The following is a 14,860-nucleotide window of genomic DNA, read 5'->3' as shown; positions in this document are numbered from 1 at the left end:
ATTGCTATATGAAAAATTTATTCGTGAAGAAAGATATTACTATTAATTTAAACTCTTATATTAGGTTTTTTGTAGACTTAAATAACATATTATAATCCGTACAATAATTGATGTATAAAAGCACTAACAAACATTAATAATATATACATATATATATATAATAAATATGAGACCACAACGTTTTTGGAACCGAGAGCGTTGCTTTCATGTACAGATCAGTACATTAATATTCTTACAATTAATTTGCTGGTATTAACCACTAAAAAATTAAGAGGTGACAGATATATAGCATATTATTATTATATCCTGATCAAGATGTTGATTTGTATAATATATAGAGACGGCAATTTTCGGCATAAAATACACTTGCACTCAAACAAGTAGAAGGGCGTCGAGAGCCTGGGCATAAGAACAAGTCATCACAAACATACATGATACAGTACTCGATCTGCCCAATCACAGCGTTGGCACCCTGTATTTATATATAGTAGTTAAACTCATTAGTACTAGTCTTATAAGCTTCCACAAAATTAGCTAGCTAGCAATATCCATCTTTAATTAGCACAAGCTAGCTGATAGGGGCACTAAAAGAGTAGTACCACTGATAGATCTAGCCAATTATGGCCATGGTATTTTGCTAGATCTTCTGCCCTCATTAATATTGTTACGTTGCCTAGCTAGCTAGCTAGCTAGCTAGCCTCTGATCATATATATATATAGTTTGCGTTATACATTCATTATTTTCATGCTTCTTATGGCTATCCTTTTGGTTTCTGTAGGAGAAACCTGAGACCGTTGAAGGAAAGGTGGATTGGAAAGGAAGAGCGGCTGTTAAGTACAAACATGGAGGAACCAGAAGTGCTGTCCTCATACTTGGTACGTAAGAATTTGTTTGTTCAGAAATATACATATATGTGTGTGTGTGTGTATATATATATATATATATGTATGTATGTATGTATATATTGTCAGTGATTAGTACTTCTGGTACTTTAGATTTGATTTGTAATTTCAACGATAAAAAAAACAGATGTTTGCTGAAAATTGTTTTTAGCAAATTATTATAAATATATATATATATATATTGTTTTCTCTAATCATATATATATGTTAATTTTATTGATTGTAACTTAATTAGCTTGAAAATTAAATATTTTTCTGAAAATACTCTTAGTTATACGTACGTAATTTGGTACGTACCATGATGCAGATCTTTTACGTACGTACATATAATATGATACATGCTTTTTCTTATGATTATAATGGTACTGATGATATTAATTCGTCAAATTATAGTAATTAATATATACTAAGCGTTTTATTTGTTAAATAGGGTTAATTAATGTAAAAACATTCCTTATATATATATAGTCTGTCTTAAAATCAAATTCATGTAAATGCTACCTAGTGCTTTTTAATTGAATTTGTTACTCCCTTATAATATCTTAGAAAACCAAAAATAAAAAATAAATAAATAAAGTATTTTAAAAAACAAAATAAAAATAAATAAAATAAAACAACATAAACCCAAAAAGAAAACACTCAAGAAAAATTACAAGTTAAAAAATCTAACTTGTCAAGTGCATTCAAATACACAAGAATTGATCTTCACTTCATCATCATGTAATATAAGTTTGTAGTAAATGGCCGGCTTAATTTGCAGGTTTTATCAATTGTTCTGCATGTTTCAGGCGCGTTTTGTTTCGAGGGCATGGCAACCTTGGCACTGGCGGTGAACTTGGTGACATACTTCAACGGGGTGATGCATATGGAAATAGCCGATGCTGCTAACCAGCTAACCAACTACATGGGCACTGGCTACATTCTCTCCATTCTAGCAGCTGCCCTTGCAGACACCTACATTGGCAGATTTAAAACTGTCCTCGTTTCAGCATGCCTGGAGTTAGCGGTATGCCTACAAATCCAGTTGATCCACCAAATGATATATAATATATAATATTCCAATAAAAAAAACATAATTATAGATGATACAAAATTAATGATTATGATGATGGACTAAGATATATAATTAGTCATCTGGTTGATATATAATCCTATTAATTCGCTTAAATCGTTCATGCACGGAATGTTTATCCTGCAGGGACTAGCATTGTTAACAATACAAGCTCGCTATCCCGGGCTAAAGCCCCCAACTTGCAACATCTTTGATCCAACTTCGCGCTGTGAGAAAGTCGATGGTGGCAATGCTGCCATCCTCTTTGTTGCCCTGTATTTTCTTGCTGCTGGGGCTGCAGGAGTCAAAGCTGCATTGCCATCACATGGGGCTGATCAATTTGATGAAAAGGACCCCAAAGAAGCAAGGCAGATGTCCAGTTTCTTCAACGGCCTTTTACTGGCCATATGTATTGGTGGTGTTGTCAGCTTAACACTAATTGTGTGGATCCAAGATAATAGGGGATGGGACTGGGGCTTTGGAATCTCTACCATCGCCATGTTCTTGGCTGTGATTATCTTTTCTGCGGGATTGCCAATGTACAGGATACAAGTTATTCAAGGAACCAGCGCCATCACTGAAATCATACAGGTAATTTTGCATATATAATAGGTTATTCATTCATTCCTGCCAAGAAAATCTTAGACCCTTCTGTTATTTATAGCTAAAAGAGTATCTCTTGTTGCTCTTCTTTTAAATCTCTCTCTGCCTTTCAGCTAAGATCAAGTTTATAGCCAATACTGCTCAAATTTTTTTTTTTTTTTTTTCAGGTGTATGTTGCAGCCATACGTAACAGAAATCTTCACCTTCCTGAGGACCCCACAGAGCTCTATGAAATGGATATGGACAAGGAAGCTGCTTTGGAAGTAGAATTTTTACCTCACAGAGACGTTTTCAGGTCCTATCCCACCCCCTTTAATTTGCACTATATCTTCTAATCTATTGCAACCGAAAGTTATACCATTTAGCAGGTGCATGCTCCTATATATTTACCCCTTTCATTTACAAATCATGCTAAAATCCTTTGTAGGTTTTTAGACAAAGCAGCCATCCGACCAACATCTACAGGGCAGCATGGCAGCCAAGAGGCTGCAAACCCATGGAAACTTTGCAGAGTAACTCAAGTGGAAAATGCCAAAGTAATACTAGGAATGGTCCCAATTTTTGGATGCACAATTATAATGACCCTTTGCCTGGCTCAGCTCCAAACCTTCTCAATCCAACAAGGTGTCACCATGGACACAAGCGTCACCAAATCTTTTCACATCCCACCAGCCTCACTCCCCATCATCCCAATTCTATTCATGATCATTATAATCCCCATCTACGACCGGATTTTTGTTCCCTTCGCAAGAAAAATCACGGGCATCCCCACCGGAATCTCCCACCTGCAACGTGTAGGAGTTGGCCTAATTCTCTCAGCCATCTCCATGGCCGTGGCTGCAATACTGGAAGTGAAGCGAAAAGGCGTAGCAAGGGACAACAACATGCTTGATGCCATCCCAGTGATACAGCCATTGCCCATTAGCACATTCTGGCTATCGTTTCAGTACTTCATATTTGGAATTGCAGACATGTTCACGTACGTGGGTCTGCTTGAGTTCTTCTATTCACAGGCACCGAAAGGCCTCAAATCCATCTCGACTTGCTTCCTGTGGTGCTCCATGGCTCTGGGATATTATTTCAGCACCATAATTGTCCAAATTGTTAACAGAGCAACAAAGGATACGAGAAGTGGAGGTTGGATTGCAGGGAATAATATTAACAGGAACCATTTGAACCTCTTCTACTGGTTGCTTTCTATAATGAGCTTGATCAACTTCTGTATCTATTTGTTTGTGGCTAAGAGGTACAAGTACAGGCCTGAGATCAATCCCGTCGTCTCAAACGACAACAAGGAATGAGCAAAAGAAAATGATCTTGTCTCTATTAATTACGTTGTGATACTAACGGAATAATCATCAGCAAAAGAACAAGCTGGTGGGTTAATGCATGGGCGGCTTGATCGATTTCTGATCTTATATACATACATACATATATATATATATATATATATATATATATATATATATATAAAAGTTGGGGTTTTCTTTTGGTTTTTTTATTTACTTGTAATTTTTTTTTTCCTTCTTTGCCTTTAATTCCTAGATTTGATGATATTATAGCTGATCATAGCTTATATATGATATGTACTGTGCTGTTTTTTAATTAAAACATTGTAGCTTCAAGTCATCATGTGTGTTGTAATGCAAAGAAAAATAATATATAATATATTTCATGACCTTCCTTTTAAGCATAAATCATTTTTAATAGATATTATTAAATGCCATGTTAATAATAATAATAATGGGAGGATGATATATATAGTTTAAAGGACGATGAATAGGGTCACTATTTTAAGAAAGAAAATATATATGCATTTTAACTTTGTGCACTATTAAAACTAATTATAGATTACAACATTAAATATAAAAAAGATAATAATAATGTGCACTGCCATTCATTAATATTTTAACATCATGAGTGGTTCCATGTCACCTATGTTTATCTATTTTTCATCCATCTTAACTATCAAAATTGAAATAATATTGTACTCCAAGTAGATAAACATAGGTGACATGGAACCACGTACTCATGATGTAGCAGCCTCCATAAATATAAGATTTTTGGATAAACAATATGAGTAGCACTCATGGTGTTAAAATATAAAATTTTGATAGTACTGTTATTAATTTTATATTAGAGTGCTATTTATTTTCACTCATGCTAATTTATGGACAGATTATGAGTAGCAGCCTCCATAAATATAAAATTAGAGTGGTTCAAAACTTAGATCTGCATTATTAAATATATATTATGAATAATTATATAGTACATTAATATCATATATATAAAAATTTACGTACTATATATGTAACGCCCCATGCACCGCCGTGGGTCCTAAGAAGTTAACTCTTGTAACCTAACATCGTCTTCCATAACATATTTATACACTCTAATATTCCATCAAAATACATAGTCTCGAAATTTCTAAGACTTACAATACAAAAAATAACATAAAATCATAAATCAACTAAAAATACTCCCAAATAAATACTTTATCCTCGAATACTTATTCCTCTATGAACTTCACAACTTTTCTAACACAACCTACTCTTACTCGCCAGCAGGACCATCACAATCATCTGAAAAATATTGTGAAGATAAGGGATGAGTTATCAACAACTCAGTAAGTAGAGAATATATACTAGTATGTAGACATAAGCATTTTCAGAATTTAGAATATGGAACGAAAATATTTATTTTCAGAATGCATAATCAGAAATAGTTGATTTCAGAATGTAAGATCAAAACATGTTACTACAAAATTTCAGAGCGAAGTTTTAAGAAAAACTCTCTTCTTCAAAATCCTTTGACATACCAAAATCTGAGACTTTATCTTCATCATATCGGGACATCACATCGAGACAGATACCATGTTTAACTCCTATGGTAGGATTATAAACTACCATTATACCCGTGGTTGGGCCGTATACCATGTTTCACCTCGTGGTAGAGAAACCGAGCAGAAAATCTTAATCAGACTTAATCAGAATACAGAATCAGAATCTCATGCCAAGGTTTCCAGGTCTCAACATGTCAAAACAGAGTACTGAAAAAATTCAGATCTTTTCACATTTTCAAAAACAGTTTCAGAACATTTTCAGAACATTTTCATATCACATGTACAAATTTTTATGAGTTTCATATTCGCTCATTTTGTATAGTTCAGAAACATACTGTATAAAATTAGCTCATGTATACACTAGTTATGACAGAAAAATATTTTATTCGTATACAGAATTTCATGAGTCATTCAGAACAAATAAGAGAGGTCGTTTCAAATTTTTTTCATAAGAAAAATGCACATTTTTCCAAAAATAACCCCAGCCTATTTTATTTATTTTTATACAAAGTCTAGCATAGGAACCCAGCTTATCTGGATTTCTAAGATTTTTCAGAAATTTTCTCAACACTGTCGAACAAAAATTACTCGTCACCTATAATCATGTAAGTTCAATAAATCTCCAATTAAACACATATTTAAAATATTTAAGTCTAGGCTTCTTAAATACCTATTTTAATTTCTCACCACCTAAAATTCACGTAATCCTAAATATCATCACTTTCTAAATTTCTTCGATATCAATCACTTCCGAATTATACATTAATATAATAAATAAAAAGATCTATCAATTATGAAAATCATTTAACCTATTTCTTTCTTTTAATGTAGTCCAATATAAAATTAAATTCATGATAAAAATAAATCTAACTTAAAAGTTAAGCCCAAAACACCTTAAAACATTAATAAGCCTTTGAATAAATCAATCTTTACCCAAGAATAAGTCCAACACGAATTAAGCCATTGGGCTTAATGGCATACTTGTAAAAACTAAGCTAGATATAGGTTATTCTCCAAAAACTCAAGGCAATTACTAGTTGTTTCTGGAAAGAGAGAAAACTAAACCCAGAAGAAACCAAAAGAGGACAAACCTAACGTTAGGATGAAAAGCTTAGCTAGAGTGTCAAGACCCCATGTTTTGTGGCCCACGGCCAAGCTACCAACCATGTCATGACAAACCTTGATGGGCCATGGTTGATGCCCTGACATTGTCACTGATAAGGCTGGACAACCTCATGGTCCATGCCTTGACACTGCTATTAAGATGTCTTGACAGCCCCACGGACAAGGCTTTGACACTGTCACTGACATGCCTTGACAGCCCCTCAACATTATCGCTGACATGCCTTGATAGCACCACAACAGCCCCACAAGCATGGCATGGCCCCAACCATGACATGCCCAGGACAGCCCAACAGCCCTGCCATGACCCTCCTAGGATGCCCTAACAGCCCAGCACCTAGACACCTTGCCTAGGCCATGCCAGCGTGCCTAGGCAACAGCCCCAGCATGCAGCTCCAGAGCCCTGGCCCTTGCCTGGGCCATGCCACCCAAGCCAACACCCAGGCCATGCCTGGGCCATGCCAGCCACAAGCTAGCAACCATACCAGCCATGCCCATGGACCAGCCTAGGCCACCAAGGGCCAACATATGACACGGGCCATCATGGGGCCCACCCAAGACCTATTTTACAAGGGGACCTTTTAGGGTTTTCCTACCTATGTTATTGCTTTAAATAAGACCTTAGACATTTCATTTTACATCTTTCGGCTTTTTGATTATTTGACATTTTCCTCTGTGGAACGGTTGGGTGTGTTCTTGTGAACACTTTCGGTTCTTTTGCACTTGGGCTCTTTTAGGTGTAATTCGTGAATCCCAATGAGATGATTAATACCTTACAATTCGGGAATATGTATTGTCCATTTATCTATCTTTGATTCATTACCTTGCAATTTGTGAATAAGTGTTGAATCACTTATCTCTTTTTTTTTATCGATCTTATGTTTCATCACCTTGCGATTCGTGAATAGGTATTGATTCATTTTATCAATCTCTTGTTTATTTTCTATTCTTTATTCAAAAATCCAAAAATACATTGTTGTTCTTATATTTTCTAGTTTGTTCATATATTTTCTCGCATTTTCTTGCATACCAATCATATCATAAGCCTCCATCTTTCCAAGGCCATATTCCCATAATTTCCACTTTCCAAAATAAGCCTTCCTCCATCCACATTAACCCTAGCCGAAATTTCCATTGCCTCCATCATTTCATACACATTTCTTGCCTTAGTTAGAAACCCTAGCCTTCCATAAGAATTTCCTAAACTTTAGGAATCCCAGCCCTAGCATCCCTTCATCCAACTAAACCCTAGCCAAAACCCTAGAGTCCCACAAAGTAATTCCTACATTGTAGGAATCCTCATCCCATCTTCTAAATCCAATCTCTAAAATCACTCCATTATTCAAATAACTCAATCCCTCAAATTACTCACTTCTTAGAATTACTCAAGTGAACCATTTCCAAAACTGAAACCCAATCAATCCCTAAACTAATTCCTACAATTTAGGAATCATAAGCCACTCATCTCTATCTTTCCAAATCCTACCAAAGATCCTCATCCTCTTGCCAAATGTAATGAATATGCTTCTTGTGTTTGTAAATGGCTTGGTGAGATTGTAAATTGATGCAGGTTTGTAGTGAAGTGCAAATGCGCAAAAACTGTTTGTGAAAATGGCAGAGCCAATTTGATTGAAAAGAAAAGATAAAAAGGTTCTTTGAAGGATCACTTGACCTCCAATGTTCCAGTACAATTTCAGTGTCAATGTTCAAATCATTTCCTTTCCTTCCGTTCCACTACATATCCATGCAGGGATGAAAACCAAACAAATAAAATGATGACACGTGTTCCTTAAAATAACAGACTTAGACAGAAAATAACAAACTCATAAATGAAATGTTCTAGAAATAAAGTAGTTGCTCAAAACGGTGTGTTGCGGTTAGCTCCAATTGATGAAACGGTGTGCTTCATCCTTAGCAAAATGGTGCGTCTTCAATCGGTCTTCCATCTTCTTCAAAAGGTGCGTTCTCAGTTTGAGTTAAAGTAAAACACTTCAGTTGCTTCTTGTTGACTTCGACTTCATCACTTCCACTCTCAGCCACAAACCCTAGCCTCCATGTCGTGTTATCTTCTTCTCCTACAGTGAGGCCATGACACCATATTCAAACCCTATCTTTCATCTCCAATTCCTTAATTCTTTGAACATCCATAAAATTACTCAATCCCATCAAAGACCTTCCTCATCTTACCCTAGCCAATCCCTAAAGTCAAGGAGAAACCCTAAACTCATTCAATCACCTTCCAAACCCTAGGAACCCATCCTAAGACTCCAACCCTAGTCCATCACTTCCCAATTTCGTAATACCTCTTAGCCACACCTAAAACCCTAGCTACACTTCACCATACCAACCCTAAGCATCATCCAAGTGGCCTCAACATTAAAGGCAACCTTGAAGCCAGTCCACATTGCACCAAACACACTAAATCATCACTTAGATCTCCCAAACTCATCATCATCATAAATTTCATCACTTAACACCATACCTTCATCAACCTAGGAACCTGTCATTGCCATCATACATGCAAGGCCAAGCAAGTTGACACGAACCATCTGGTCATTTCAAGGCAGGCGAGCTCGCAGACCCCCTAATGTTTAGGGACTAGACTTGGGTCCCTAACAAAAGGCAGATGTGGCATTCACGGTTGGAGCAGGTTGGTTGGGCGCGGTCGACGGTGGCTATCCAGACGGCGACACACTGAGAGAGAGAAAGAGATGAGTGAGAGAGAGAGATGAGAAACAGAGAGAGAGCTAGGCTTGAGAGAGGACGGACACTCACCGAGGGAGTGGAGCTGTGACAGAGGGTCATGGAGGAGCAAGGTCTAAGCAGCGGATGAAGGTGGCGAGCTCAGCAACTAAGCAATTGTGAGAGAGAGAGAGAGAGAGAGAGAGAGAGAGAGAGAGAGAGAACGTGATGAGAGTTAGAGAGAGCACTGTAACCCGAGAGAAAAGAGAAAAACAAAAAGAAACGGCGTGAGCTTACCGAGGGCCTGAGGCGACGTGCGACGGACTGGGGTGACGGGAAGTCTTCGCCGGCAGTTTCTATGGGGTCACAACGTGGTGGAGTTCTCAGTGGAGGGTGGTTGTAGTGGCTCAAGGTGGGCGGAACTTCCTCTGTTCTGGGTTCTAAAAATTGGGGCTTTCGGTGTGAGAAGCTGCGAGGTGGAGCGGACGACGAGCAAGCAGCTTGCAGCGGCTATGGTCTACGATTGTGATGATGGGGAGAGAGATAGAGCTGGCGCAGGAGTGGCTAGGTTGGTCACTGGCCGTGCGTGGGTGGGCATGCAGTGCATGCATGCAAACGCCCAAGCATGGGCTACGGCTTCGCGTGGTAGGGTAGTGTTACACGACGGCTTTTTGTGGTGGTCAGGTGGGTGTGGTGGCATCGGTTTTCACATGTCGATGAAGGTTGGTAAGGGTCTCGGTGACGGTGGTTGATGGTTATGGTGGAAGTGTTCCGTGTTTTGATGCGGGTAAAACAGACGCAGTGGTTCGGGGATTGGCTTCCGAGTGTGGAGTTGTAGTGGCTATGGTTTCACGTGGATGGTACACTTTCCAATAACAAATGACGATGCATTGAAGGAGAAAACAGACAAAAATGGGTCATGGACTCATGAGTGCTCGACATGATGACGACTTAGTGGAACCGGGTATTACAATATACTTTATATGTAATAATCTATTTATATATAATAATCTATTTCTAATGATTTTCAATCCAAAAACATGAAAATTATATATAAATTTTATTAATTATTCATAAGAGCATTCTCAATGCTGTAAATTAAATACACTATTTATATATAAAATATGAAAAATATTAATCAAAATAGAGACACGATAGATGTTGTAAATCTCTTTATTTTCTAAGTAGCTACAATAATAATTCCGCTACATCTATAAAATACTATTCACACATATAAAATATTTTTAATTTTTTCTCTTTCCTCTGAATTGTTTTTTCCCCTTTATCCTAATTTCATTTCAGCCTATGTGGCATCGGTCATGGTGTTATTTGTTTATTTATTTGCGTTTTTCTGCTGGAGAAACAACCAAAGAGTACTATTGAAAAATGGATCAAACTGGGCTAATTGGGATGCTAAGGAATTGAAAATTGAAACTGGGTTTCTCAATTGTTTTTTCTATTTTTTTTTATAAATAATTTAAAATAGGATATAATTTCTTAAGTATATTTTGAATTAATGTCAATTTTAATTTGGCTTATAAATTTGCATTAATCTAAAATAGGATATAATCATATGACATTATATATAGATATATATTACAAATATAAAAAGATATGAAGATATCAATATTGGTAATTAGAGGAAATATTTAAAATGAATAAAAAAATATTAAAAAGAATATTTAAATGATATAGAGAAAAAATAGACAAGCTAATGTATGATGTATTGTAAAAGTCAGTATATAAAATAAAAAAATTAAATTTTAGTGATGTATTTTGAAGGATATGATAAAGAAGCCATTATGAATGCTCTAAGGGCTTATTTCTTCTCATAATTTCATTCCCAAATATCACTCAAATACAAATTTTTTCAATTTAAAATCTTCAACATTTTTTCATCTAATCATTAGCTAATCATTACAACTTTTTTAAACTTCTAAATAAAATATAAAAAATACTACTTTCTCAAAAATCTTCTGATCAAAATACAAATATTAATATTAGTATTTTAATTTTATAATATTTTATTAAATTTTTTTTTAAATTTAATTAAAATCTTAATTCAAATTATTTTAATACTATTTATTTATCATTTTATTTCTATTAATAAAATGAAAAATACTCAATACAATCGGCCAGTGTAATTGCAGGGACATCGCTGCCAACATGGAAACTGAGAAAGTGAAACGCAGCATTTCATACAAATAATTCCCACCGAAGCCTCCCTCCCTCAATTTCTTCTTTGCCCAAAACTTATTTTCCCCCATTTTAGACCCATTCCTTCGTCTTCCCCACAGGCACATTCCCCCCCTCCTCCCCATTTCTTCCAGTCATTCCAGAGTTAGGTTTCAAAGGGGAGACAAGTAGCAATTCAACTTCTTCTTCCTCAAGCACAAATCTTCCCATTCCACCACCTTCCTACGAAAACGACAACCTTCGAGACGACCCACGAAGCCGAAATCTGTAACCTCAGTTCCCCTTCGAAACCGAAATCATCTCACTCCCTTCGAAGCTGAAAGCTCTGCCTCTCTCTTTGATCCTCTTCCTCCCCCCATTTCTTTCAGTCCTTTTTTGGTCGTGGGGTCGAGTTTTCGTGGGAGGAGAAAAAGCAGAGGCTTCGAGTTTTGGTCGTGGGGTTGTCAACAAACACAGAGTAATAGTTTGTGACTTTTGTATTTTTGGTTGCAGAGGCTGCTAGTGAGGAGAAAGTTTCAAATGAGGTAGATAAAAACGATGAGGAAAATAAGTAGTCAGAGAGCAAAACTGACGAGGCAGAGAATGAATCTTCAGCGCATGAGGTGAATGTTGGGGAGTTTCATTGCAAATGGGGATATAATATTCAGCGCAGCCAAAATCTTGTCATACCTGAGTCAAAGAAAGGATTTATTGGAGTTTCATAGAAAATGGGGATATAATCTAGTTGAGGGGACATGATTCTCTTATGTAGAACATACCCGATGAAAATGAATATCATTTATTGAATTAAAAATGCAATTGAGTTTATCTCTCTCTATCTCGTGGTTGATTGTTAGTAACTTGTTGCTGCTCTTTTAACTGCATCTCCTGCACCCATTATCGGCAAAACATCATTTTGAAAGGAAACGAATGGGAGAGATGGGGCAGTTGAGGAAGGAGAGAGAATGGAAGGAAGAGAGGGATTTGAGGGCAGTGAAGGAAAGAACGATGTCGTCTGCAAAGCAGTTGGAGAGGGAGAGGAAAAGGAGGTGGCGGAAGGGCTTGGAGGAGTCACAGAGGAGGGTGGCGTTGTTCTTGCTTTGGCATGAGTCCTCAAAGGTTGGGGTGTTGAGGGATTGCTGGGGCCTTGGTTGCTTCGGATCGCGCGTGCGGCAAGGGTGAAGAAATGAAGAGGGAGTGGCATGGGTCCTTTGCCTTTTACGTTTTACTTTTTTTTAATTCCAAGTAAGGTTTATCATTTATGTATGGCCGATTACCTCCCGATTCCGCATGGCGGTTGTCCCTAGCAGATTGATATTCTCTCGAAAGAAATAGCAGCGTGCAAGGGCAAGTGTCCTCTCCATTTGGCACTATACTTACCCAGCCTCAGCCACCTCATTTTGCTTGCATGGCTACGTGTGATTCTCAAACCTCACCACGTTCTCCATGCATACGTATCTACATGATCTATAAAACAGTACTGATCCCTCGCTAGACCTCTTCTCGATCAGGCAAAATTAATTGTGTAAACGGAATAAAAAGAGAAACATAGAGGCCGTAGATATCAGAAGAGGAGCTGATCGCCGCCTTCTCAGTATATGGCTTCGAGCGACAAGACACCAACTTCTGCTTTGCCAATGGGGGGCGACCCAAGGCCGCCTGGGCAGCCGATGACGGTGGAGCAGCACATGATAGACAAGGGAGCTCAAATACTACAGTCACTGAAGCCGGTGAAGCAGATGAGCCAGCACGCCTGCACCTTCGCCTTGTATAGCCACGACATGACCCGCCAGATCGAGACCCACCACTACATCACCCGCCTCAACGAGGACTTCCTCCAGTGTGCCGTTTACGATACCGATCACGCCCATGGTCGTCTCATAGGTACCCAAAAAAAACATTTTAATTATTCCCGGCCTTTGTTTTTGCTTTGATCAGTGATAGCGAACACATTAATGTCGTTTCAACTTCGTCTGCTATATATGCAGGTATTGAATATATGATATCGGAGAGGATATTTGAAGCTCTGCCTCCTGATGAGCAAAAGCTGTGGCACTCCCATGCTTATGAGGTTGGACTTGTATTGTACCCCAGCTTAATTGATTTCCTTCCCTTCTTTATATCCTATAAATGAAATTAGTACTACTCGATGTATGTGATGATCACGACTTAATTTGGATCACCATCCAGATCAAGTCAGGCCTCTGGGTCAATCCACGAGTTCCTGGAATACTTGAAAAGCCAGAACTCGAAAAACTGGTGAAAACATACGGCAAGTTCTGGTGCACATGGCAGGTTGATAGAGGTAAGAAATTAAAAGTACTCTTTAAAACTGGGCATCATTCCCTTTAGGTGATAGCATAAACAAGTATGGATGGGTTCGACTGATTTCGAGGTACTTTGGTATGTGTGTTATATACATGTGAATTAGGTGACAGGCTCCCACTGGGTGCGCCGGCCTTGATGATGTCTCCACAACCGGTGAACCTAGGCCAGGTCTCGCCGGACCTGGTCCGTATGAGGGATAATAAGTACAACATATCGACCGAGGCTCTGAGGGAATCTAGAGTGGAGCTCCTGGAGCCGGAGCCGATAAATTCGCAGGCGGACTACTGGAAACATCATGGGAAAGGTTTCGCCATCGGCATAAAGGTCACTGATATCAAATTAAGAGCACCGTTTCCCTGAACGTACGTCCTACGTTATGTATATGAAGATAGATAATGGAAGAAATGTATGTATTTCTCTTTAGGTGCATGGAGTAATTATATGGTTGTGTTTAGTATATATATATGAGCCATGAGAACATGTCTCAGGCGTACTGCATGGGGTAGATGGACTACCTAGTAGCATTTGGATTGTAAGAGCGTGGCTTCAAATATATATGCACAGATGTTAAGTTGAATAACGTGTTGGCAGATTATGCAGTACGTATATTATGAGAACTATTGGGATAAACCAGGTATCAAGGCTAAATTTAAAGTATCACAGCAGAAGTGAACAAGAGAAAATAATGAATCAAACACATAACATTAAAATTTAAGTGGTTCATCTCAATGTAGGCCTACGTCTACTGGCGGGGTTGGTTTCAATGAATTCATTATCAACAAAGATGGAGTACAGCAAATAAATCATAAAAAATTCTTCACAAAAGAATTTCTCTCACTTCTCTCTCTCGACGGTTGCTGCCTCTCAAAAACAAAAAACTGAGTTGAAATAAAATGTCTTTTTCTATTTATGCTGAAACGGTGGACTCTAGATTTTGAATATTTGCTCGAGCGAGTGTTGAGTGGTGTTTGAGTGAAAGTTAAGGTTTGGCATCCCGCTCGAGCGGATTGTTAGCGGGTGTCGAGCGAACTTTTTGTATGAATTTTCGCTTGAGCGGACTGTCGAGCGACTTGTCGAACTAATGTTGCTTGAGCCAGGGTCAAGCCACAGTCAAGCCAGGATCAAGCAACAATCAAGCCAAGCCTCAAAAAATG

General features: G+C 37.9%; 2 protein-coding genes across 2 annotated transcripts; both read left to right on the top strand.

Annotated features, from left to right (window-relative positions):
• Positions 1–561: 561 nt before the first annotated feature.
• LOC108998050 (protein NRT1/ PTR FAMILY 4.5-like) lies at positions 562–3,963 on the top strand. The gene is made up of 6 exons (XM_018974477.2): positions 562–629; positions 780–876; positions 1,692–1,909; positions 2,102–2,545; positions 2,725–2,852; positions 2,985–3,963. Exons 1-6 carry the CDS (start codon positions 621–623, stop codon positions 3,856–3,858), a joined length of 1,770 nt encoding a protein of 589 aa, XP_018830022.1. The 5' UTR covers positions 562–620; the 3' UTR covers positions 3,859–3,963.
• Positions 3,964–11,474: 7,511 nt separating this feature from the next.
• LOC108998045 (oil body-associated protein 2A-like) lies at positions 11,475–14,286 on the top strand. The gene is made up of 4 exons (XM_018974472.2): positions 11,475–13,262; positions 13,367–13,449; positions 13,569–13,683; positions 13,810–14,286. Exons 1-4 carry the CDS (start codon positions 12,977–12,979, stop codon positions 14,064–14,066), a joined length of 741 nt encoding a protein of 246 aa, XP_018830017.1. The 5' UTR covers positions 11,475–12,976; the 3' UTR covers positions 14,067–14,286.
• Positions 14,287–14,860: the final 574 nt, after the last annotated feature.

The sequence above is a fragment of the Juglans regia genome, chromosome 3, assembly GCF_001411555.2.
Source record: "Juglans regia cultivar Chandler chromosome 3, Walnut 2.0, whole genome shotgun sequence".
Classification (NCBI taxonomy): domain Eukaryota; kingdom Viridiplantae; phylum Streptophyta; class Magnoliopsida; order Fagales; family Juglandaceae; genus Juglans; species Juglans regia.
The sequence above is the reverse complement of the archived record's forward strand: the minus strand, read 5'-3'. Positions and strand labels throughout refer to the sequence as shown.